Raw genomic sequence first — 24,402 nt, 5'->3', positions numbered from 1 at the left:
TGGTGGGGTGTGGCTCAGTGGGAGGCGCTTTCCTGGCCACACCTGAGGGTCCAGGTTCCGTCCCTGGGGAGCAGGGAGACGGGCGAGCGCCTCTCCATGGGAGAGAGACCGGGCCCTCCACAGCCCACCCCAAGCCCTTTGTGCCGCCCCTCTAACTCATGGCTCTGAAACAAGAAAGAAGAGGAGAGAGCTCTGCGTCCCTCACCCGGAGACATCATGGCTGACCCCCGCCTACCATTCCTACTTCTTTGGTATTGATATGAAAATCCGAAAGCGGCAGATAAAAACTCAAGACCACCGCCTGCATTTTATTTCTTCAACGTGGGGCCACTGTGTTCTGCAGCCAACCTGTGTGGCCACCTGGTGTCTGGTCAACTCTAAGGGGAGCTGCGAGGGTTGGCTCCATGGTGCCATTCGGCTGCCACAGTATGCCAGCTATGATCTGGGCAGCAGGTCTCCCGGGCGCTCAAGGTCCTTTCAAGTTGTTAGTCTTTTACATTTTGTGGTGCTGGAGACTGAACAGGAGTGCTCTACCACTGAGCTGCACCCCAGCCCTGTCCACGGGTCTCGCTGGGTCAGCGAGGCTGGGCTTGAACCCAGGATGCCCCTGCTGCGGCCTCCCGTGCTGTTAGTTTCTGTGGTGAAAGCAATGCTGCTCTGGACACTACCACTGGGCTCTCTGGCCAGGGACAGTCCCAGTGATACTTTCTTGAAGTGAGATTTTAGGTAAATTGCACATCACACCACAGCGTCATTTAAATCTCTGCAAACCCAGTGGGTAAGGTCACCTCGCTTCCTCTGGTGTTTCGTTGCTAACTAGCAGTGAGTGGCTGCCTTTACCGCCCGCTGGGCTGTGTGTTGTTGGTTCCTACTGGTCAGTGGCTCTCCTAGGCCGTGCCTGGTGCTTTTGTTCTCAGTTCCCTGGCGTCTCAGGTGCCTGCCCTTCATTTCAGGGACTTTTACAGAGGGTCTCAAGTTGCCAGCACACAGCACAGACAGTCCTTGGGTCAGAGATGGTTGTGGACAGGGGAGGTCAGGGGGTCAGGGGGGTTGGCAGCAGTTTTCTCAGGTTGGTGGTGACCACCAGCTAAGTGAGACCAGGCAGACGAGTAGCTGCCCCCCCACGGGCCTGGAGTGGGTCGTCAGGGCCAAGGAGGGAAGTGGGGCTCCCCTGGAAGCGAGGGGGCAGTTGGGTGAAGGGAGGGGACTAGAGCCTCGGCTCAGGAGGAGCCTGGCTCATAGAGAGGCTGGCAATGCTGACCAGGAACTTTGGTCCTGAGCCGCAGCCTGGACAGACCCAGACAGACACCACATCTTGGCTGGCAGCCGTCCACGCAAAGAGGGGGGGTTCAGAGCTCACGTGTCAACAGTGAGAGCGGGTGGACTGGCTGGTGTCCAGACAGAGCCCTCGGCAGCCCTGTAGTCCAGCCGAGTCACATCCTGGCCACCCTTGTCCAGGGGATCCACATGGCAGACAGGGTGCTGAGTGGCCTGGTGACTTGTGTGGCTGCCACAGGTCTGTGCTCCTGGGACTCTGCCTGGTGTCTCCAGACCCTGCTCCTGGTGGCCCTGGGTTTCCACACTGAGCCACTCACACAGTCCCCTGGAGGGTCCAGGGGTGGCTCAGGGAGCGGGGTGGGCCGTGGACAGGGGAGCTGTCCTGGGCAGCTGGTGGGGGAGGTGGGTCCCAGCTGGGGTTGGGGCCCCTCGGTCGCCCTGTTAGACAAAGGCACAGAGCAGGGCCGTCTGCTGTCAGCTGCCTCTCCTCTGTGCCCCTCGTGTCTGTGGTGGGCCAGGTGGGCCAGGTGGGCCTGGGTGGAGGCGCGTGTGGGGCAGGTTTTGTTCCTGCCCCTCCTATGCCTCCGGCTGTCCCAGAGGCAGTGACGAAGGCTGGCGGGGGACCTGGCAGCTCTTCCACGTGTCAGCAGAGTGCCCGTGCCTCAGTTTCCCCATCGTCAATGGGGAAATGGGGGCTTCTATCTGCAAGTGCCGCCTGGGGGCCTGGGGAGTGCTGTCTCCCAGCAGTGAGGCTGCGTGCGCTGAACCCTGCAAGCGCTCTTCACCCCAGGGAGCTGCGGCTTCTGGGGTTCCCTCAGGGCAGGCTGGGAAGCGCTCCCTCCTTCTCTCAGTCTCCTCTGAGCTCTCACAGGCAGACACCCGCGCTGAGCCCGGGGGTGCGTGGCCAGCCAGCGCCCTCCCCTCCTCAGCGCCCAGCAAGTAAACACAGTCGGGAAGAAAGTCTGCACTTATATCCTGGCAAGGCTGAGTGGGGGACCTACCCCTGCGCCCTTTGCCAGGTTGCTCCAGGGGCTCTGGACCTGCCACACACCTAAGTAACCAACAGAGCAAGCCCCCCTCGGCTGCCGGCCAGGAAGGGCAGCGGGGACTGCCGCAGTGTGTCCCTGGGGGCAGCATGATCAGAGGCCCTCGAGGGCCTGGGAGCTGGGCAGGGAGGCTTCCTGGGTGAGGTGCCCCATCCACGGAGAAGAAGCACCATGCCCTGGGCCAGCAGGTCAGCAGGGTCTGAGGCAGGGACTGGCACAGCGGGCAGAGGGGCACTGAGGGCCTGGTGGGCTCACTGGTACTGGTTGGGGGTGGACAGGGTGTTGCAGCGGCTGTAGGACATGTCCTCATACACCACGCTGGCCGAGCTCTTATCCCTCGAGGTGCACATTCCCTTGATCTAAGAGGCAGCCTGCTGTTAGCCAGGTGGTGCTGGCCAGGTGACCAGCCCCAGGGCACCTTGCTCCTAGCTCCCCTTTCAACGCTCACACCAGGGGAAACTCTCTGATAGCAATGGCTTCTTCAGACCTGGGGAGGAGGCCAGGCAGACCCCCACCTGAACCTGACTGGGGTGAGGGGTGGGACCAGGCCAGAGCCCCTCCCGCGTGGCACGCGCTGACTCTAACACATGTGAAGATCTCCCACCCCCTCACACTCTACACGCACACGCACTCAAGACCCTCCTGCATCCCACAAGACACACACATGCAGTCTGGCCGCAGGCCCCACACTCCAGAAAGGCCCCTGGAACCTTGCCCGCCCTCTCTGCTGGCGTGGGAGGGACTGGGGGTCCCAGGCCAGGACCCTCAGCTCACACTGACCTGCGTCCTTCTCAGGGTGCACAGCACCCCCAGGCCCAGCCCATGAGGAAGAAGCCCACAGCCAGGGCAATGGGGGAGGGCGAGGGACGTCGGCAGAGGCTCCTGGCACCTGTGCACTACCTGGGCTGTTTTTTTCTGGGAAGAAAAAGAGAGCTTCAGGGGAGGGAGGGTCTGTGGAGCTGGCAGGGGGAGGGCGATCCAGGAGGTGCCTGGGGGAGTCAGGCCTGGAGGGAGAGCGGCTCCAGAGAGTGCAGAGGGAAAGGAGCTGGCCAGGCCGGCTGGCCCCAGGGGGTGCGCTCCCTACCGGTCACCATGAGCATGGTGCCGGGGCCCAGGACGTGGCATCCAGCACAGCCTCGCAGGTGTAGGTGCCCGAGGTCCGCCCGCTGCAGGCGGTGCATGGTGATGGTCAGGTTGTCCTGAGTCCCTGAGAGGTGGACTCGGCCCTGGAACTGCTGGTCGACAGTGGATGGTCTCGTTGTCTTCGTAGTAGATCACGTTTGTGGTCTGCGGCCAGCTTCGCCTCAGGTAGATCCCTTGCAGGGGCCCACTGGTGCAGCAGGTGATGTTGACCGAGGCCCCCTCCGGGAGGGCCGTGTAGCGGGGACACTGCTGCACCTCTGTGGAGGGCCTGCTGCTGTCACCACAGGCTGGGCAGAAGAGCAGAGGACACCCTCTTTGAGGGACAATGGCAGGGACGCTGGGATGGCCCTCGGTAGCCGCGGTATCACGGTTTGGGGCCGCACCCAGGGGCCGTGGGGCCTGCAGGACCAGGCTGCCTGCCACCTCTCCCCACCTAGCGCTGGGGGAGGCTGTAAGTCGGGCTTACTTCCTGTAGCTACAACCTCCCCTGGCCTGGGTTCCACGGTTTCTCCGGAGTCCCGACAAGCTGGAGGCCACTGTCCTATCTCCTGTGAGCCTCCTCTGCAACACTGGCTGCCTCAGTTTCCCCACCACTCATAGGAACCCACAGCCTATGGCTCTGTGGAGTGGCACATTCTGGCTTGTCCACGGGACCTCCAGAAACAAGCCTATCTGACCGGGCCCAGGTCCAGTGGCGCCCAGCTCCCTGGTGCAGACGCAGACCTTTCACTGTACTCCAGGCCTGGCTGCCCAGGACACCAGGAGCTGTGCCGTGGGTCTGGAAGCGGGTGGTGCCGACCCAGCCTGGCTGCCACATGCACGGACAGGCAAGGCGTCCCACATGCTCCTGCTTTAGGGAGAGGCAGGGACAAAGTCCTCCTATGGTGGAAGTCGCACGGCTGATTGCAGAAAAGGAAAGCCTCTGATCTTAGAAGACCCTGGGATTCTGCTGCTCAGAGGTCGGCCAGTTTCACAGCCCCTGCTCCGGATGTGGGCCCTCAGCGTGCCCCTACCCTTTGCTGCCAGGAGGGGCCAGGGAGGGCCGGGAAAGAGGGAACAGAAAAGCACTTACCTTGGGCAGCCAGGGTCCCAGACCAGGGCGCTGGCCAGCAGGAGCAGCAGGGCCATGCTGCCCAAGCCCCGGCCAGCCAACATGGGCCTCGCTAAGCCTCCTCACTCTGCTGCCGGGGAGGCCCCCCTGCCCGAGCCCCTCAAGGACACATTTGGGGAGCGCAGAGCAGAGGCACTTGGGCTCAACAGTGCTGGCCAGGAGGGCTTTGCCGCAGGCACCCAGGTGGTTCCTGGGGGGATGCAAGGGAAGGGGGAGGAGCCGCCCCTCACTCCTCCCACGATGCATCTGTCAGCCTGGTCCCCGCCCCACAGAATGTCTGCACAGGGGACAACTGGGGAGGAAAGAGAAGGGCCAGGCCCTGGGGCTGGGGCAGGGGACGGAAAGACAGGGGCCCCTCGGAGGAGGAGCTGGGGTCGGGAGCTGAGGCTGCTGCTGGCAGCCCCTCTGGGCTGCAGATTAGCAATGCAGAGGCTTCTCAAGATATGAAACATGGCCGTTCCGTTAGGAAGAAATTCTGGTTTCTATCCATATGGTGGAGGAAAACACAGAATTACTGCAGTGGTTTGGGTTGTGAGCTGTCCTCTGAGGGCAACCGTGCTCCATTCAGAGGTGAAGGGACTGGACTGAGTGCTGTGACCTGGGGCAGTGATCCTAGCAGGGGCCACTGACTGGTGGTAGCTGTGCCAGGTGCGGCGCAGAGGAGGGGGTCCCTGGGGTGGGCTGGAAGGGTGTGCTTTCCCTGCAGTACCTTCCCGCCCTTCCTCTCTCTGCTTCCTGCCCACCATGAGCTGAGCAGCTCCCTCTGTCACACCTTCCGCCATGATGTTCTGCCTCCACCTCGGGCCCAGAGCAATGGCTTGGCCCCGTCATGGACTAAACCTCTGAAACCGTTGAGCCCTAAAATTCCATCTTCTAAGTTGTTCTTTTTAGGTATTTGGTCACAGCAATGAAAAACTGACTAACAGACATTAGTACTGAGAAATGGGGTTTGTCGCTGTGACTAACCTGACCATGAGGTCAGAAGCTTTGGAGCTGTTTTGTGTGAGGAGTTTGGGGAGGGTTGGAGATGCAGGCTGGAGAAGACTTACACAGTTGTAAGTGAAGCTCAGTGGGTGATTCTGGTGGGAGCATCAGAAGCCCAGAATGCCTATAGGAATGCAGAAAATGAAGACTGTGCTCAGGAGGGAATGGGGACTCTATCAGGAATTGGACTGGAGGCCATTCATATTGCATTCTGGCAAAGAACTTGGCTGCATTTGGCCTGTGTCCTGAGACTTTCTGTGAGGCAGATGTACTGGGCTGGGCTTTCAGTGGTAGAGCACTTGCCTAGCACATGTGAGGCACCAGAGGTTCAATCCTCAGCACCACATTAAAAATTATGTCTATAACTAAGAATATTTTTTTAAATGGTGTACTGATTAACCTTGTGGAGGAAATTTCAAGGCAGCACAGTATTTAGTCAGTGGCATGGATTTTGCTGTCAGCTTTTAGCCAGATTTACTGTGAGAAATCAGGAGCAAGAAGCAGAGAAGGAAGAATTTATTCCTCTTTATTTAAAAAAATTTTCTCGAGGTGCTGGAAGGAGAATTTTAAAAACTTGCTATTGGACCAAAAAAAAAAAAGGGGGGGGGCATGTAAAACTCAGGCCAAGGAAGGCGTGATTGTTAAAAAATTATAGCCACTAAAGAGATGCTAAGTACTTGCACAGAGATACTAGGAAAGATGTCTTTTTTTTTTTATGTTCCTTTTTTTTTTATTGTAAACAAATGGGATACATGTTGTTTCTCTGTCTGTACATGGAGTAAAGGCATACCATTTGTGTAATCATAAATTTACATAGGATAATGTTGTTTGATTCATTCTGCCATTTTTTCCCTTCCCCCCCTCCCCTCCCACCCTTCCCCTCCATCTATACAGTCCTTCCTTCCTCCATTCCTGCCCCCCTCCCTAAACCCAACTCCAACCCCAACACTAACCCTTTCCACCCCCCATTATGTGTCATCATCCACTTATTAGCGATATCATTCTTCTTTTGGTTTTTTGAGATTGGCTTATCTCACTTAGCATGATATTCTCCAGTTTCATCCATTTGCCTGCAAATGCCATAATTTTATCGTTCTTTATGGCTGAGTAATATTCCATTGTATATATATACCACAGTTTCTTTATCCATTCATCAATTGAAGGACATCTAGGTTGGTTCCACAATCTGGCTATTGTGAACTGAGCAGCTATGAACATTGATGTGGCTGTATCTCTGTAATATGCTGATTTTAAGTCCTTTGGGTACAGGCCGAGGAGTGGGATAGCTGGGTCAAATGGTGTTTCCATTCCAAGTTTTCTAAGGAATCTCCACACTGCTTTCCAGAGTGGCTGCACTAATTTGCAGCCCCACCAGCAATGTAAGAGTGTACCTTTCTCCCCACATCCTCGGAAAGATGTCTTGAGGGCATCTGAAAACTTTGCAAGACCACACCTGTTGCAGGCTCAAGGGTGTAAAAGTTAAGATAACATGGGACATTCTGCTTGCACAGAGATGCCCAGAAGATTGTTTCCCCAGGATTCATTTCACTATGCTCAGCCACGCACTCAGCTGCCATGTGATCCTAGGGCCCCAATGGCTTCTCAAGCTGGCAGCAGACCTTGGCATCATCCACACGGAGCTGGTTCTGCAGGAATGCATTCCAAGGAAGGCCTGGGAGGCCAGGCAAAGTGTAGAGGGTCAGAGTCCCTGTGGGCTGCCCCTGAGTGGGTGATACATGAAAAGTATGAAGGTGAAGCTGGAACAGAAACCCTAGGAATTGACAGAGGCTGGTAATGTGGATTGTCTGGAAAAACACAAACGACACCTGCGGGCTGTGGAGAGCCAGGCTGAGAGGGGCCACGTGTGCCACGACTGGTGAGGCCGAGGAGAGGCCGCCTGAGCCTCTCGCAGAGCACGACCTGCTGCCTGGTCCTCGATGCGCTGCAGGAGGGAGCCGATGGCTCTCAGCCTGCTGTGGTCTCCTCTCTCCGTCCACACCCCTAAACTCCCTCTTGGAGTGGGACGTTCACTCTCCGCCACTCTAATATGTCATTATGTCACTGGCTCTGGCTCTCTAGAGCGCTCACAGCCAGGAATTTACCTTGCGTCTCGGATGAGATTTTGGACCTGGACTTTAGGGCAAAGCTGGAAGTGTTAGGACTGTGGGACTCTTGGAGATGGACTCAATGCATTTTGCATTGTGAGATGGACATAAGCTCTTAGAGGCCAGAGATGGAGTGTTAGGGTTTGGATGTGAGGTGTCCCCCCAAAACTCCTATATTAATGCAGGAATACTGGGGTGGAATGATTAGATTTAGCTGTGATCTCATCAGTCCAGCCTACTTTGAATGGACTAATTGGGAGGCAACTGTGGGCAGGCGGGGCGCGGCTGGAGGAGGGGTCCCCGGGGTGTGGCTGGAAGGGTGCACTTTCCCTGCAGTACCTTCCCGCCCCTTCCTCTCTCCACTTCCTGGTCACCCTGAGCTGAGCGGCTTCCCTCCATCACATCCTTCCACCATGATGTTCTGCCTCACCTTGGGCCAGAGCAATGGACTTGGCTGACCATGGACTGAACCTCTGAAATTGTGAGCCAGAATAAATTTGTCCTCCTCTGAGTCGTTCCTGTCAGGTATTTTGGTCACAGTGATGACAAGAAGACTAACACAGTTACAATTGCAATAAAGAAAACATGGTGCAGATTCAAGCCCAAGAGAAGAGGAGTGTGGTGGGATGGGCCCGAGTGGGGGGCCAGGGGGATCCCCCCAGGAGAGGCCCAGGGAGGCTGAGGGGCATGCATGTCTGTCCTGCAGCAGCCCTGGAGCAGGCACCTGTTATGCCTCCCACCTCCTTTCCCTGAGGGCTCCTGCAGCTGGGTTGCTTCGCCCTCTGGTGGGCATGGAGCCTTGGCAGTAGGGTCCACAAAACTTGTTTCTACTCTTAGTCAAGACAGGCGTGTGCCCATGGTCCACTTAAGCCAAGGCTGGAGGTCCTCTGGCTTGTCCTGGGGTCTCTCAAGGAGTGAGGAGCCCCTGGAGTGCAAGGGCCTCAGCAGGAGGACAGGAGCCCACGCCCTCCTTGATAAGAGGTAGAGGCAGGCAGATCCTGTCAATCAAGGGCTGTGCAATTTGAGATTTTCCATTTTTAGAGAGATGAAGCAGCAGAGAGGGACAGGAGACTGCAGGGGGCCGGTTTCTGTCCATGTGTGAGTAATGAAGAGAAATCCAGCGGGACGCTGCTGAGTTTCCAGGCACTTCCCCAGTGGGCGTGGCACAGAGCCAGAGAGACCCACCACCCACATCCAGGCACCTGGGGCAGGCTTTCCTGTGCCAGGAAAGGTCTCAGGACTGTCCTTAGCTCAGCTGGGCAGAGGGTGACGGCTCCATGGGCCTTGGGATTCAGGGTGAGGTGGGATCCCAAGGGCTGTAGGTGCAGGGAAGGTGACCCTGTCGGCCTCACTGCGGTGCGGGTTTGGGATTCGCACTCCAGGTAGACTGCTCCCACTCAACTCTGGTTCTCAGGGCTCAAACCTCCGCATCTGGGGAGAGGCAGGGATGAGGGCTGGGCACAGACCCTGGTGCCCTGCAGACACGCAGGCGTGGCCAGGCAACTCCAGGCCACACAGCTCTGCATCTGCACGTGCACAACACACACACACAGCACGAACTGGGTTCTGAGCCCAGGAGAGTTGAGCCCACTCCCCCTGGGCTCCGGCGGAACAGGTTCTATCCCAGACAGAAATTCCCAGGAGTCCAGCAGGGAGACCACCCCTATGCTGCTTTCCTGGGAGCCCCAGGGACAAGTGAGGCCTGTGGGCCTGTGGTTTGGCCACAGCTGGCTGGGGTCCTGGGAAAACGTGGTCTGGGCCCCTCGACCCCACTGTACGCCTGAGCCCCTGTGGGTACAGGACTAAGGAGCAGACTGCCCAGTACAGGCCACAAGGAGGCCCCACCCCTGCCCTGGACCACGTGGAGGCCTCTCACCTGCACAAACTTCAGAACGTCGATGCCAGTAGCTGCCCAGGGTGCCCACCACCAGGATCGAGAGAAGGACAGCAACCAGGATTCCCACCAAGGACTGGGGTGTGGCCTGGGACCTGGCTTGCAGAGTCTCTGAGCCGAGGACCTGGCTTGCAGCATCTGGGAGGGACAGGGGGCAGAGTCACCTCCATCCCTGGTTGCTCCAGGCATCACCCACTGGCCACAGCAGGGTCCCCCACCGCCTGACACCTGCCCAACCCACACCCCCTTGGCAGGGACATCACTGGGGAGAGGGAGGCTGGCGGGTGGGACAGGCTCTGGGCACAGTGGTCCTGGGGTGGGGGGCACTGAGGAGCCCAGGGAGGGGGTGCTGCCTCAGGGGCAGGGATGCAGCACCTACCCCAGGGAGGCCTGGAAGGCCCCAGGCCGGCTGCCTCGTCCAGGTCTTGAGGCTCTGCTGGGAGCACAGTCAGGTTGGGAGCCAGTCCTGATGGCTACTAGCTCTGGGCAGCAGGAGCATGGGTAGGGCTCCCTGGGTCCTCGCCAGGGGCCAGATCGCAGCCCTTGCCCTTGCCCGCTGGGTAGGTGACAGAGGTGGAGTAGACCAGTGGGGGCCTAGCCACCTTGGTTCTCGCAGGGAAGGAACGGGTTGGGGGGCAGTGGGGTTTAGGCTTGGAGGGGCACGACTGGGCACGGAGGGCATGGGCATCCAGGGCATGCCCCCAGAGCCCTGGAGAGGCCTGGGGGTCATGTCGGCTCAGGAGAGGGGGACGTTTTCTGCGGTCTCTTCTGCTCTGTGGCTCCTCCTGGCTGCTGCCCCGCCCAGTGGGGAACCCGCCCCGCTGCTCGCAGGCCCCGCCCACGGCCCGCCCCTGGCCCGCCTCCCTGCGCAGTCCTGGCTCTGGCCCCGCCCCCCGAGCCCGCCTCACCTGACACGTTCAGGGATGTGACTTTGTAGTTTCTCTGGAGCCCTTGCAGACCACAGGTAGAGCCCCGCGTGGGCGTCCTGGGCGGCTGCGATCACCAGCTGGGCTGGCCGCCTTGCACCTGGAGCTGCCAGCCAGCCCTGGAGAAGCGCCCTGGGGCCTTCTCACTGAAGATGGTCCAGTCCTTCCCATGGGTACGCAGCCGGACCGTGATGTGGAGAAGGCGTTGGAGATGTTGCAGGCCATCACTGCCTGCCGGCCCCTGGACACGGACACCACGCCCTCTGTGCAGCAGGGGTTGTCCCAGCCTGCGTGGAGGGGAGGGTCACACACGTGGGCTGGGCGGGGTCTGGAGAGCTGGACTGGATGCTCTCCCCAGCTGGGGCAGGGGTGGTGTCGAGGCCTCCAGGGGCTCGATGCGCGATTCACACTTGGGCTGGGTGAACTGGTGTGGCAGCCAGAAGCGCACTGCCCCGAGGGGCCCTTTGTCCCCCAGCTTGTCACTCGGCATGAGTCAGCTGGTCAGCAGGATGTTCCTGCAGTCCCCTGCCCTGTGTGGTTCACCACTTGGGCTCCAGGGAGGTCTGTGTGGTGTTAAGATCTCCAGTAGCACATCCTGGGGGGATCTGACCCCAAATTCTCACTGTCCCCCATTGGCCATCAGAGTGACCAGGTCACTGGTGTCTTGGACAGCACTCGGGGCATGTCTTTGCACGGCCAACCTGGATCTGCAGGGCTATGCTGGGCAATCACTGGGGACCTGTCCACTACACATCCCCTTCTGGTGCTCTGAGTGCCTGCCTCTCTGAGGCCCAGGTGATGCTGAGGCCGCTGACCAGGATGGATCAGGGACCAGGCTGGCAGGTCCTCAGTCCCGTGGAGCCTCCTATTCCCTGGCCATGGCCCAGGCTCCAACTCTCAGGGACCCTTTCCCTTGGAGCCTGGGCGTGGTCTTGGCATCCCCCACCCATGCTTGGACAGTGGCCAGCAGTCATTGCTGGGGGCGCCCACCCTTGCTGTCCTTGGGTGCACGGGGCTTGCCCTTCGAGGACCCAGGGCCAGCCTGGCTGCTCACCCATGGGGCCGAGGTCGGCAGGGTCACAGTCATCTCTTGGGGCATGGTCAGGTCTGGGCCTGACCTTGTCTGCCCTTCCCACCGCTTGTACCCCAGACCCTTCTCTGGCAGAGGGTCAGGGTCCCAAGACCTACTTGTGTTGTGAGCACTCAGAGAGGTGAGCAGGAGCAGGATCCCGAGCATGCTGAGAACGCAGGGCTGGGGGACACATCCGGGGGACACAGAGGGCCGGGCCCACATTGTTGGCCGTTGCGGGGAGGCCTCTGTGGTCCCTTGTCCTGGACACCAGTTCCTGGGACACTCCTGCAGGGAGGGAAGCCCAGGGGTCAGAAGCCCCCAGGTGGTGGCCCAGCTGGAGGGAGCTGCCTCCACCTGGCAGGGGCTGGGCAGCCCAGGGGCCCAGCTTCTCCTGGACCAGCTGTGCCTTCCACGGCTGAGCCTCTGCCCAGTGTCTGGTCCCCAGCACCCACGCTCCTTCCCGTCCCTGTGCTTCATAATGTGTGTGGCCCTGGACACAGGAACCCAGGGAAGCCCAGGAAGATGGGAGAGAGCCTGTGTCCCCAGGATACCCGGCGCAGGCCAGTCCCCTACAGCGGAGCCTGGAGAGCCACGCTACTGAGCTGCACTGCCCAACGGCGTGTCCTAGCGATGGGTCATCCAGTTGCTCTGGCCTATGCTCCCGAGAGCCCCTCCTGGTCAGGGCTTGCCCTGGGTCCTGGGTCTTTCCACTGTGCTGTGGTGGCATCCTGGTGGCAGGGCTGTGACTTGTTCTGGGGCTGCCATTCACGTGCCCGTCTCAGCCTTGTGCCCTCCCTTGCTCCTTCCCTCGCTCCCAGTTGGTCAGCATGGTCAGCAGTCCTGGGCCTACCCTGTCATGCTCAGGTGTCTTGGACCGCAACCCACCTGCCCCGCTCCCCCGCCCCGCCGCGGGACAGACCCCCTTGCTCTGCTTCCTGTAGCACAGGCCTTGTTTTCCTTGTCTCATGGGTGACAGGCTGCAGGCCTCCAACATCCACCTGTGCCCCATCCAGGCCACAAGGGTGTGACTGGCCTCCTTGCCCAGGTTCCTTGGCATGGAAGAGGAGGCCCCTTCCCGCTCAGTGTCCTGGGTCAAGTGCCCTCCGCAGCTGCCTGGGATGTTGGTTGCAGTAACGGAAGGAAGGCCCCTTTGGACAGAGGACACTTCTGGGGGGCAGGAACCGCCCTCCTGCACCCTGGAGCCCTGCGGAGACCTTGTCCGGCCTCCCCAAACCGCAGCTTCCACCTCCTCTGGGGAACCTCCTAGGGTGCTGTTCTGCTCCGTAGCACTCACACACGCACACCCGCACACGCAGGTGAGCACACGGGCACACGCACGGGCTGGACAGCAGAGATGAGCCTCTGACAGGCTCTGATGCCACCAGACCCTGCATACAGGAGGTGCTCAAGCTGTGTGATCTGGATCATCAGGAACCTCTCCCGGAAGCCTGACCTGCTCCCCCCGGCAGTTTTGCAAAAAGGGACGCTGCCCAGCAGCACCCACAAGGGCTACTCAGTACCCCACTGTGGGTCCTGGCCCAGTGCCTGGGCTGGGCCTCGGCTGGACAGAGGTCAGTCTTGGCCCTCACCTGCCCCTGGTGACGTGTAGAGCTGGCAGCTTTGCTGGAGCTGTTTGCGTGATACTTGCTGACCTGCCCCCTGGGCTTGGGGAGGGGACAAGGAGGGAACAGCCAAAGGAGGCGGCTGGGCTGTCACATAGGAGCCAGCTGGGCGAGGCCTGCAGTCCTCCTGGGACAAGGCAGGGTGCTCCCCAACTGCTGCCCACTGCCCTTGAGACTTGGCCCCCCGCCAGGGCTGTCCTCCAGCTGGCCTGCTGCCCAGCGCAGCTCATAGCCCCAGTCCTATGCCCCAGCTCGCTCAGAGCCTGGCTTCCTGCCTCACCTAGGAGGACGTTCCTGGAAGTCACCTTCAGAGGCACAGCTAGTGGTGTTTTCCCAGAGCACAATGAGTGGCCATGAGACGTCACAGCAGAAGATGCCACAACCCACCCAGGCACCTAGTGTCCCCAGTGGAAAGCTGGCCCTGACACCACAGCATTGTCCCTAGGAGGCCAGAGTCTGGGCTGGCTGAGGGCACTGGTCAGGGTCCAAGTCACATCGCCCAAGCCAGTGGTGTCCACTGAACCTAGTCCTAGACAGCCACAGGCCACCTCTCCTCACACTCTCCCGTGGTCCTCCTCTGAGGCAGCCCCAGAAGCCTCCAGAATCCAGATGGGGGACCTTGAGTTCACCCCGCCTTTGCCCCTCAAGCTACCTCTACTTTGGGCTGATGTGATGGCCTCTGTCACAGACCCTGTTTTGCTGACAGGGCCCCAGAGTTGGTAGGATGACCAAAACCCAGTGGGTTCACAGCCCTCTTCTGAAGTCTGCACTTTGACGGGCTCTGGAGCCACTAGGGCTGCCCAGAAGGACTGAGGGGTCCGGGTGTGGCTTCACCACCAGGGACCCAGCTGGGGCCGGGCAGGGGTCCCCGCCTGGAGGTGGGGATTGGAGCTGCGTGTGGGGAGCTGTCCTGGGACTGGGACTGCAGGCAGCGTGGGAGGGAGGCATTCCTCGGGGCTCCCAGGCCTGGCAAGTTTGCCGTTCTTTGGAGCTGAAGGTGCCCTGCGCCCCTTCTCCGGGGAGCCCCTGCTTTGCCATCCACCCTGTCCCCAGCCCCGGGCGGAGGCGAGGTCTGTCAGGGCAGTTGTTTTCCTCCCTGATCTGGCCCAGCTGCTCAGGGGAATCCCGTCCTCAGAAGGAAGCGGGGCTGTGTTGATCTTCCTTTCTGGACTCTGAACCTTCAGGAGTGTCACCGGTCAGCACCCTGGCCACACAGCTAAAGGCCACATGGATCTTCGTGGCTCGGAGCTGCAAGTCCCCTGGAACACTCTGCCTACACCTCCCCACCTTCCTGTGGGGTACCCGCTCTGCCTGGGTTCCATTCTCGTGGAGGGACAGACCCAGCCTGGCTGCCTCTGGATACCAGGCATGGCTGCTCAGAGATCTGCACCAGACTGTGTCCCCAGCAGACAGTGGGACCACAGATCTCATGGCCAGGTCCCCAGGGCTCTGTGGGCCAGTCACACACACCAGACTGTACCCATCTCCTCTGCCTGGGCAGTAGCCACGTCCACCTCCCCAGCCTGAGCGACTCAGCTGCTGGCCCTGTTCTGCCTTGGAGCTAGGAGATGCCAGGTATGGTGGCTCCTGCTTCTCTTGGAGCTCACCAGCTCAGCACGCTGCCTTTCTCAGCCCCTGCTTCCAGCAGGGCTGGGGCTAGGGGTGGCAGGGGAGGGCAGCCACTGTCCTTTCTCCCTGGCCGCTGCCTCCTCCAGGCTCCCAGCTCCCAGCTGCCTGGACTCCCAGGCTCTGGGAACTTCCCTGCATCCCTCCAGCCAGCACGGGTGCTCCCTGCCTCTCACCTGGGCCACTCAGTGCCTCTCTGGCCTTCCTTTCTCCAACACTTTGACCACTGACCGTCTTATGGGATCTCCTGCTGCATCTGAGGCCCTGCCCTTGTCCAGCTGGGGTGGAGGGTTGTTGGACCAGCACTGGGCTGGAGAGATCTCAAGAGCTGATCCCCTGCCTTGAGCCCCCTTCCAGGGCCACACGCCAACACCTGGCAGGTGCGGAGAAAACCCTGGGACAGGCTGGCCGAGGTCACTGTCGCAGCACAAGGACAAGCTTTCTGCTGCATTCTGAGAATGTTCCTGCCACCAGCAGGAAGCCCCAGGGACCTCTAGGGACTTGGGTGGCAAGGGATGGGGGATGACGGGAAGGATAGTGGGCGTGGGGAGGACAGTGGTGGGTCGTGTTCTTCCTGAGACTTCACGCTGAGAGGCCCAGCTCCTCCAAGCAGTGACAGTGGCAACCTAGGACTGGCTACAGGGTCCTTCCTGGGTTGCCAGGTATGGCCCATTCAGGATGCCTAGTTACATTTAAAGTTCAATAGGCCATCATTTTGCCGCAAGTACAGTATCTGGGACATACTTGAATTAAGAAGCGATTAGCTACCTGCAGTTCAGACGTGTGGGTAGCTCAGTGCTCGCCTACCATCGGTCTGCCTGAGCCCTCTCACTTCCCTGACTGCCTTGTCTCCCTTCCCGCGCTCCCTGTCCTGCTGCCTGGCTGCCCCTCACTCTCTCCTGCTCAGCCCCGTGTTGGTTGGATTCTCTGCACTTGAGAGCACCCTGGGCAAGTGGGAGGCTGGCGGTGGCAGGGCCCCAGCTCAGTGTGTGGGGCAGGGAGACCAGAGCTCGCAAACGCCAACCTCCAGAGTCGGAAAGGGGCGAGAAGCAGGGCCCTCGCCAGCACCCAACCAAAGCTGGCCATAACACTGCCAGGCCCCTGACCAAGCATGACACCAGACTGAGTCCTCTGGCAATAACCCTGGGGCCCCAGAGGGCCCCAGCCCAGCGTAGCCGCTCAGCCCACTAGTCAGAGCCCTGCATGTCCTGCATGTCCTGCTGGGAACATCGGGCAGCTGGTTCGTGGGGCTTGGGGGTCCTTGGGCCTGGCTGCACTGGGGATGGGTGAGGTCCATGGGGGCTCCCCTTCCACCACCCCTGAGGGGCCACACTGCTGCCCTGTGTGTGCAGGGGCTTGGGAAAGCTGCGTGCCTCCTTGTCTGCGCAGAGGCCTCTGCCTGCACTGACCACTACTGGGGGGACGTGAGCCAACTCTCAGAAGAGAGAAGTGCAGCTGCAACACCACGGCCCTCCTGGCACAGGCAGCAGGGCTCCTGTCCTGGGCGCTGCTGAGGCACCAGGAGGGACCCCAGGGGCCCAGACAGCCCTCCGCCTCAGCCCTGGCTCACTCTGCTCTCTGCCGGCTGCCCTGTCCTTCTCCCTCAGGGCTCACTGGTGCCGTGGGAGGCACTGGGCAGTCAGCTGTGGTCACCAAGGCAGGAGTGTGGTCCTCGCCTACAACCAGCTGACCTGGAGCGAAGCGAGTGGCAGGGAGCCAGTGAGCTCAGCCCGGGGCACAGCTCCGCGGGAGAGGAGGTGGGAAGTGTGGGGCTCCATCCCTCTCGGGGGACCCCAGAGCTCACATGCTGCCGCGCCCCTCCCAGAGCCCAGCCTGGGGATCCAGAAGAGACGGGGTTCGTCCCCTCTGGGGCCTGCCCGTCCCTCATACACACCTGGAGACCTGGCCAGACTCCAACCCTGAGCTTCCCAGCACATCTGAGCAGGAGGCGGCCAGGGGCTGAGTGTCCTGGAGGGGCTGCAGCCAGGACGGGACTGGAGGCCCCATCCCCACACCAGTGTCCAGTCCCCTGCCCACGCCAGCCCCTCACCTGCTCCCTCCAGCCTCTCCTTCTGGCCCTGCTCCTGCTGCTGCTGCTCCTCCTGGTGCCTCTTCCCGCCACGGGTTTCTGTTGTCCTGCCCAGAGGAAAACCGAAAGAGCCCAGAGGGAGGGACTGGGAGGAGGAGGCAGGTCTCGTGCAAGGGGACTGTCCTAAGCAGGGAGGAGACCATTCTGGGAAGCCACGGGGGTTTCAGGAACTGCCTGTGTCCTCAGATTGTCCCACCCTCTTGGTAGCATGTCGTGGCAGGTTGTCAGAACTGTGCACTGCAAAGAAAGTGGGAGGCTGGGGCAGGAGTTGTGGCTCAGTGGCATGTGTGAGGCACTGGGTTTGATTCTCAGCACCACGTATAAATAAATAAGATAAAAAGATATTCAGAAGAACATGTGGGAGGCTGCAGAGGCACCATCTAGCAGGGCCAGGGCGGGATGTGCCCTTGCTCAAGGGCTCTGGGGCTGCTCCTTTGGGTGGGTTCACTGTTCTGCAGGCGTCAGGGCCAGCGGGATCCACCCTGTGCACTGGGGACCGGCTCCTGCCCAGGAGAGAATCCACAAGGCGCCTCAGGGCTGGGAGCTGTGGGAAAGGCAGGTTGGGTCCCTGCCAGGCAGGGCTGGGGGTGGGCGGGTGGACTAGGCCGCAGAACCCCAGGGTTTCTGCCTAATTTTTTGGTACCGGGGATTGAACCCCAGGTGCTTAATCCTGAGTAACATCCCCAGCGCCCCCCCCTTTTTTTTTTTTTTTTTGCAGTGCTGGGGAATTGAACCCAGGGCCTTGTGCTTGCAAAGCAAGCACTCTACCCACTGAGCTATCTCCCCAGCCCTCTCCAGCCCTTTTTAATTTGTATTTTAAGACAGGGTCTCACTGAACTGCTTAGTGTCTTGCCGAATTGTTGAGGCTGACTTTGAACTCACGATCCTCCTGCCTCAGCCTCCTGAGCCACTGGGATTACAGGTATGCAGCAGTGTGCCCCGCATTAACTGCCCTTTTTGATCACAAAATAAAGTGCCATAGCAGCCTTGTCCCGCTCCTCCCCACAGGGCCCCCTGCTCTGTGGACACAACCTGGAAGGCCTTGGCCCACCTGGGAGAGGCCAGGAGAGGTCAGTGCTCTGGCACCTGTTAGCAGAGGGCATGTTTGAGAAGTTACCAGGCAGGGACAGCAGAGGCTGGGAAGCATGGGATTCTGGTGAGAGCTGGAGTCCAGCAGTGGCTTTGGGCCTCGTCCACTGGTGGTCACTCCTGATGGCCATGCTGCTCAGCCCTCCAAGCCCAGCCTCCCCTGACTGAGCTGGGTGCATGGGTCCAGCCCAGTCCCTGACCTTGAGATGGCCCCTGGGGCAGGGAAGGAGGCCTCAGATGGTCACAGGAACGTGCGGAGAGACCCCCAGGGAGCAGCTGGGGTTGACCTGGCAGGTGGAGGCAGAAAAAGGCTAGGGTGAGCTGGAAAAGGCATCATCTCCATCCTGAGTGGCCTGGGGAGGCCACTGGGCAGTGAGGGGACCTGCATTTCCCAGAGCCAGGAACGGAGTGGGATGGGGTGTGGTGGGCAAGTCTCGAGGCTGCTGGGGATGCTCTGGGGGCCTGCGGCCTGCCTGAGGGCCAAGTGCAGATGATGTGCTGGTCTGGATGTGGGATGGGGAGTCCTGGAGGTCACTGGGCTCTGCTCCCATGGGCCCTAAGGAGACATGATGGCAGGAAGGGCTTGAGGGTCAGGGATCTAGGGGACCTGTGGGACACCGAGGATGGGCCCCAAGGGCGGCAGACATAGGGGTTCTTGCCGAAGAAGGTGACAGAGGGGGTGTGGCGACCACATTTTCATGAAGAGAGGAGGGGGCCCTTGACTTCTGCGATGTGACTGGCCATTGACTGAGCTGCCTGCAGGCGGACCTCTAGAACCTTCCAGGGGATCTGAGTTGGGATCAGCCAATTCCCTGGGGTTGTGGGGCCTGAGAATTGGCTAGCAGCCCTGGAGTCAGAATTGGGCAGCAGAGAGCCAAGTTGTCTGAGTCATCAAAGCAGTGACCTTCTCCCAGTGGACAGATAAGTCCCAAAGTTTGCAGCCTCAGGGAAGAGTGCCATGGTCAGTGTGAAATCAGCCCCATGCTGGGCAGAGGCCAGGGGCCAGAGGCCAGCAGTTGGGTTCCACCCCCAGGGATCCCCCTGACAACCAGAATGTCAGCAGGTGCTGGATACCCAGAGACCCCACAGAAGACCCCACCCTGCGTGGGGGCTACAGGTCACCTGCCCCCCTGTCCTTGGTGCCTTTGGCCCCCTGACCTGCCCAAGGCCCGGGGAGGGACTGGGCTAGGGGGGACAGGTGTCCCTGTGGTGCGGATCTCAGGGCAGCTGAGGCTCCCTGTTCCCCCACTGTCCCTGGAGCCTGTTGAAATGCACACTCTCGTGAAGCCTCATGTGGTAAAAAGGGAACCAGCTGTGTGTCTGAAGGGAGGAGGCTGGGACAGCCCTGCCAGCCCTTCTGCAGACACCACCCCAGAGTTCCTGGAGATGCTCCCGGGTGCTTACCCGCTCAGCCTTCAGAGCCTCCACACACACAGGTCTAGCACACGTGCCCACCAGGGTGCTCATACGCAGGGCAGGCACCTGCCGAGTGTGGGCGGCTCTGCTCACGTCTGCTCTGCTGCTGGGTGTTCCGCCTCTGCCCCAGGGAGAGCTGGGTCTCAGTGTCTTCTTTCCCAGGGATTTGGAGGCTCAGTTATGATTCCTGGTTACCCAGTTCATGATTCAGAGGAATTCCAGCTGTGCAGGGCTGCGGGCCTGTGGCCACCGTGCGGCCTCTGTCTCGGGCTCCTGCGGTGGTGCACAGGACCCCACCTTCAAGCTCAGGACAGCTGTCCGTGTGCCGAGTGCCTCCACAGTGTCCCACACACCCAGGTGGCCCTGGGGTCTGTTACAGTTTTCCAGACGTGTGTCCTTCGGCCAGCATGGCTGCTCGACACCACACCAGGGAACCTGCCTGGATTCTCTGGCCTCCTTTGGCCGCCTCCTCCCTTAACAAATAGATGAAGGACGGGAAGACAAGAAGATGTGACCAGCATGATGGACAGGTGCAGGGCCGCAGGCCTCGGCAGGTCCTGCTCCACAGACACAAAGCTGGATGGGCGGATCTCGACTTAGCTGGGCTGTGCCCGCAGAGAACGGTTTCAGCTTCCTGGAGGCACGGCTGGGTAGGGGGTAGAACTGCGGTTTTCGTTTTCAGCACAAGGAAGTTGGGGATACAGAGAAGCAGGCACCAGGGAGTGGGGTGTGATTTAGAGGCTGCTTCAATCCCCAGTCAGTGCGGCCGTCAGCGTTGGTTCCCGGGGGGTTCAGGTGTGGGACCTGAGGCAGGTGCCTGTCTGCAGGGAAGGGCTTGGGTGTGGTTGCGTCAGAGCTCCTCGCAGCTGCAGAGACGTGCGTTTCTCTGGGTGAGGTTTGATAAGTCAACCCATGTGACTCCCTCTCCCTCTGAAGTCTCTCTTCAGAAGACGCTGCTGATTATTTGCAAGTGGTGACAATTTATAGATACAAAAGTCAGGTGATGGACATATGCAGATTCAGCCAGGCCAGAGAGCAGGCAGCGGCTCCAGTGTCCTGGGCTGCAGGGCCTGTGGGGAGTGTTTCTGTTTTCATTCTCAGCACCAGGAAGTTTGGGATGTGGAGAAGCAGTTATGGGGAAGTTGCTTTAATTTTAAAGCTGTTTCAGTTTCAGCTACTAGAAATGGAGAGAGGTGGGCCAGGGAGGCCTCCCGAGAGTGCAGGAGACATCAAATGCCCAACTCAGAGCTGACCAAGGCGCTTCCTTTAGGCCTCTGCTGGCCTAGGACAGAGAGGGAATATCCACACTCTTGGAGGAGGAGGTCATCTGCTGGGGAACAAGAGTGGCAGGATTCAGAAGGTCACCACTGTGCGTTTTGAGGTCTGGATTCTCCAAGAGCAAGGTGTAAGGCAGCTTGCAACCCGAGGCGATTCTAGCCACCGCTGCGCTCCCGCTGAACTGCCGCCCGCTCGCCCGTCTCAGTTGCGGCTCACCAATAGCTCCCAGAAAAATGCACCGCGGACGTGAGGTCTCACGCAAGAGACTTTATTATGCGGACGACTAACATGTCCGCTCCAGGGTGAAAAGAAAGGAAAAAAAAGAAAGATGGCGTGCGCTTCTCCCGGATATTGGAATCTCGTGGGCTGGAAGGAACCAATAGCGGAGGAGAATACTTGCAAGCTGACTGATGAATCAATAGCTATCTAGCATGTTAATGTGGAAAGCAGGAAAATGGCGGCAGCGTAAGCCGGAAATTCCTGTAACGTAAGAGGCGGGCAGAGCGCAGATTGACAAGTGGTTGGGAGGCAGAGTTTCGGCTTTATATTACACAAGGTTTGACCTCATAAGGTCCTATCAGGAAACAACCAATCCCTGATCTTTATTTATTGATTGATTTATTTGGTACAGGGGATTGAACCCAGGGGCTCTTAACCACTGAGCCACATTCCCAGCCCTTTTTATTTTTTATTTTGAGACAGGGTCTCATTGAGTTGCTTAGGGCCTCACTAAGTTGCTGAGGCTGGCTTTGAACTGGTGATCCTCCTGCCTCAGCCTCCAGAGCTCTGGGATCACAGGTGTGGCCACTGCACTCAGCTTGCACTTTAGATCTGATGGCGGAGCCACTGGGTGGGGTGCAACCAAGGTTGGTCTGTTAGCTTCTGGAATCAGAAGAGCTCAAGCAACTAGTCCCTCGAGCAACCTGGCCAGCTCTGGCCCCCAGATGGGTTTGTTTAGATAAATACCCAGCAGGTCTTTTAGGGGTCCAAAGACTGGGTCAGTACTTCCAGAGTGGCTCCTTGTTTCTCAGTCACATCTAAGCCAAAGGTTTATCACAGCAGCCCAATGCTGGGTCTGTAATAGGAAATCTCTGAGCTCTGAATGGCCCTTTCCCTGTAGCATTCAGTGGATTGATCAGAGACCTTTCAGGGCCTCGAGGGAGGGCTGGGACTTCTCCATACCCCGATCCAGAGTCGACAAGACCCCGAGAGGCCTAGAAGTGTCCTCAGCTGTCTGTTAGGAACAGACACAGATGGTCCAGCTCACGCATCAGGATCTCCTGGAGGAGGGGCCTTTTCCCTGCTGGCCAGATAATCCCGGCCAAGGCACTTCGCTTGCCCACCTGACCTTCCCTCCTGGAAGCTTCGCGTGTCTGCACAGCTCAGAAGTTCAAAGTCTGCATGTGCCTCTGTGCCGGGTGGACTGTGTCCTGCAGGACAGTCCCGACTCCAACGCTGGGTCTCCCCAGCCAGCAGCTAAGGCTGGAGCTAACAGACAAGGACCGTCCTTGGGGCAGCACTGTCCAGGGCAGCTGCAGGGGCCTCTCCAGAGGAGCGTGCCCTTCAAAAGCGGACGAGAGCTGGGACTCCAGACTCCCCGTGACCAGGAACTGAGAGCCTCGCCATTGGGGGTCTCCCCACAGAACGCGGGGGGCCGCCTGGCCTGAGGCTGTGGAGCAGCAGGGCTGAGGGCTGCGGGCTGAGGGCAGGGATTCGCTGAGCCGGGATCTTCTGGATCACCATTGAGTCCCCCTGCCTGTCTCCCAGGGCGGGTCTGCCGGTGGGCCGCGCCTCTGGCCTCCGCCAGCTCTTCTGGTTGTCCACCTGCAGACAAGGTCCAAGGGAGGAACTGGGGCCTTGCGTGGAGTGGTGCACAAGCTCCTCACTGTTGGCACCACTGCCCGAGGATGAGCTGGACGTCCAGTCCCCGCACAGAGGACTGAGCACAGGCCACCTTCCCCTGCCGCACTGGGCAGTCCTGCCCTGCTCTTCCACAGCTCCCACCGCGGAGCGGGGACCCGAGGAAACGCCCAGGCTCAGGCTTTTCCTGCTGCGGCCGTCCCTGGTCCAGGCCCACTGCTGCTGACTCCAGAGGCCTCCTCATTCCCGGGCCACCTGGAGAACGTCTGACCGGAGGCCCCTGTCACCCTGGGGGTTGCTCTCTGGTGGCCTCCCTGAAACATAAGGACAAGGGGGCAAAGACCTTGTCCCTATTTGGACGATCTTCTTCCAGGCCTCGGTTGCCTACGATGACGGTGTCCTCAGGGGCTCGAGGGTCCTGTGGCGGAGGAAAGACGGTGACTGTGTCTGTCTCCCACCCTTTTCTCCTCCTTTCGCTGGTCCCTTCAAGTGTCCTCCTGGGCAGTTTTGGAAGACCTGGATGTACAGAACAAGGCTGCAGCTGTTTCTCCCCTGATTCTGCCCCCTCCCTGCACAACCATTTTGTAATCTAGATGGTTAACTTTCTTGTCAGTTGATGGTCAATTAGCCCACAGGCTTTCACTATTTAGGGTGATCGCCCCTGCTATTTGCTCCCTTTTCTCCTTCTCACTTTCACTCTCACCCTCTCAGTCTCTCCTCTTTCTCTCTCTTCTGCCCTTAAGAGCGGACTCTGTTTGTCTGCTAATAGAGTTTCTTAAGTGAGTTCCCGCATCCAAAGTGGTTTCTGGTGGTTTCATTGGTGCCGTGACTTGGATGGGCTCTTCTACCGCCACTTAGGCGAGTGGCCCATCTGACTCCCCAGACGCCTGGACACTGGTTTCACTTTCCAATTGCCCAGATGCTGGGTGGCACACCACCACCAGCTTCAGATTGGTGATTTTTTCCCCAGGTCGACTTAAACACTCCTCTGCTGACCTGAGACAGGACCACTGATCATCCAGCACCCTCAAGGTGGTTGAGGAGTGGGGGATTCCCCCAGCCACAACTTTTACAGTTGTGGCTGGCCCCCTTAGCTGACCTTATCTGACGGGTGGGTCCCCGGTCTTTATGGTGGACACTGACTTGGCTTTTTCTCAGTCTCCCCTAGGGGATCTAGGTCTTCCATTCCAGTAGGCTCACCCTTGGGATGTTTATTAGAAAATCTTATATCCCTTTACCTGACCTCCGATCTAGAGCCACTAGAACTTATCCCTTGTGAAATGATACACAGTGTCCTTTGGATAATCAATATAGGTGGCCAGTTAATGGCACTCTGGATATTGTTTTGAGGGATTTGTACTTCTGTGAACAGGAGGGAAAATGGAAAGAAGTTCTTTACAGTCAAGCTTTCTCTACCCACTGAGTTATATCCCCAGCCCCAAAGCTTTCTCTTTCTTGCACACTAAGCCTGATTTTTTTTCTTCCAGCAAACATGAACACCTCCTTTTGGCTTCTTCTTCCCCTCCTAATCCCTCCTCCTCCAACTTTGACCCGGCTAATGAACCACCCCCATACCCGTCTCCTGTGGCCGAAGCCCCTTCAGCCCCTGCTCCTCCTGCTCCTCCATCTCCTTTGCCCCGTTCTGTTTCTGCTTCTGCTCCCCCACCCGGCCCACCCAGTCCTCCCGCCACGCACCTGTTATAGCTCCCCTCCAGGAAGTGGCTGGTGTGGAGGGAGTGATCAGAGTCCATGTTCCTTTTTCACTTTCTGATCTTTCCCAGTGATCGGTTAGGCTCCTTCACTTCCAACTCTACAAACTTCGTTAAGGAATTTCAGTATCTCACTCATGATCATGCCCAACAC

At 59.4% G+C, this 24,402-nt stretch overlaps 1 protein-coding gene and 1 pseudogene across 1 annotated transcript; both read right to left on the bottom strand.

Moving 5' to 3' along the window:
- Window positions 1-2,239: 2,239 nt before the first annotated feature.
- On the bottom strand, window positions 2,240-4,595 carry Cd7 (CD7 molecule). Its single transcript, XM_047547755.1, is given in 5 exon segments — window positions 2,240-2,683; window positions 3,105-3,239; window positions 3,416-3,580; window positions 3,582-3,900; window positions 4,540-4,595. Coding segments are annotated over 5 exon segments (783 nt in total). The 3' UTR covers window positions 2,240-2,575.
- A 3,627-nt stretch (window positions 4,596-8,222) lies between these two features.
- Window positions 8,223-16,827, bottom strand: LOC124978932 (secreted and transmembrane protein 1A-like; annotated as a pseudogene).
- Between the last annotated feature and the right edge of the window lie 7,575 nt (window positions 16,828-24,402).

The sequence above is a fragment of the Sciurus carolinensis genome, chromosome 3 (assembly GCF_902686445.1).
Source record: "Sciurus carolinensis chromosome 3, mSciCar1.2, whole genome shotgun sequence".
NCBI classification, from domain to species: Eukaryota; Metazoa; Chordata; class Mammalia; order Rodentia; family Sciuridae; genus Sciurus; species Sciurus carolinensis.
This window is presented reverse-complemented; position numbering and strand designations above follow the sequence as displayed.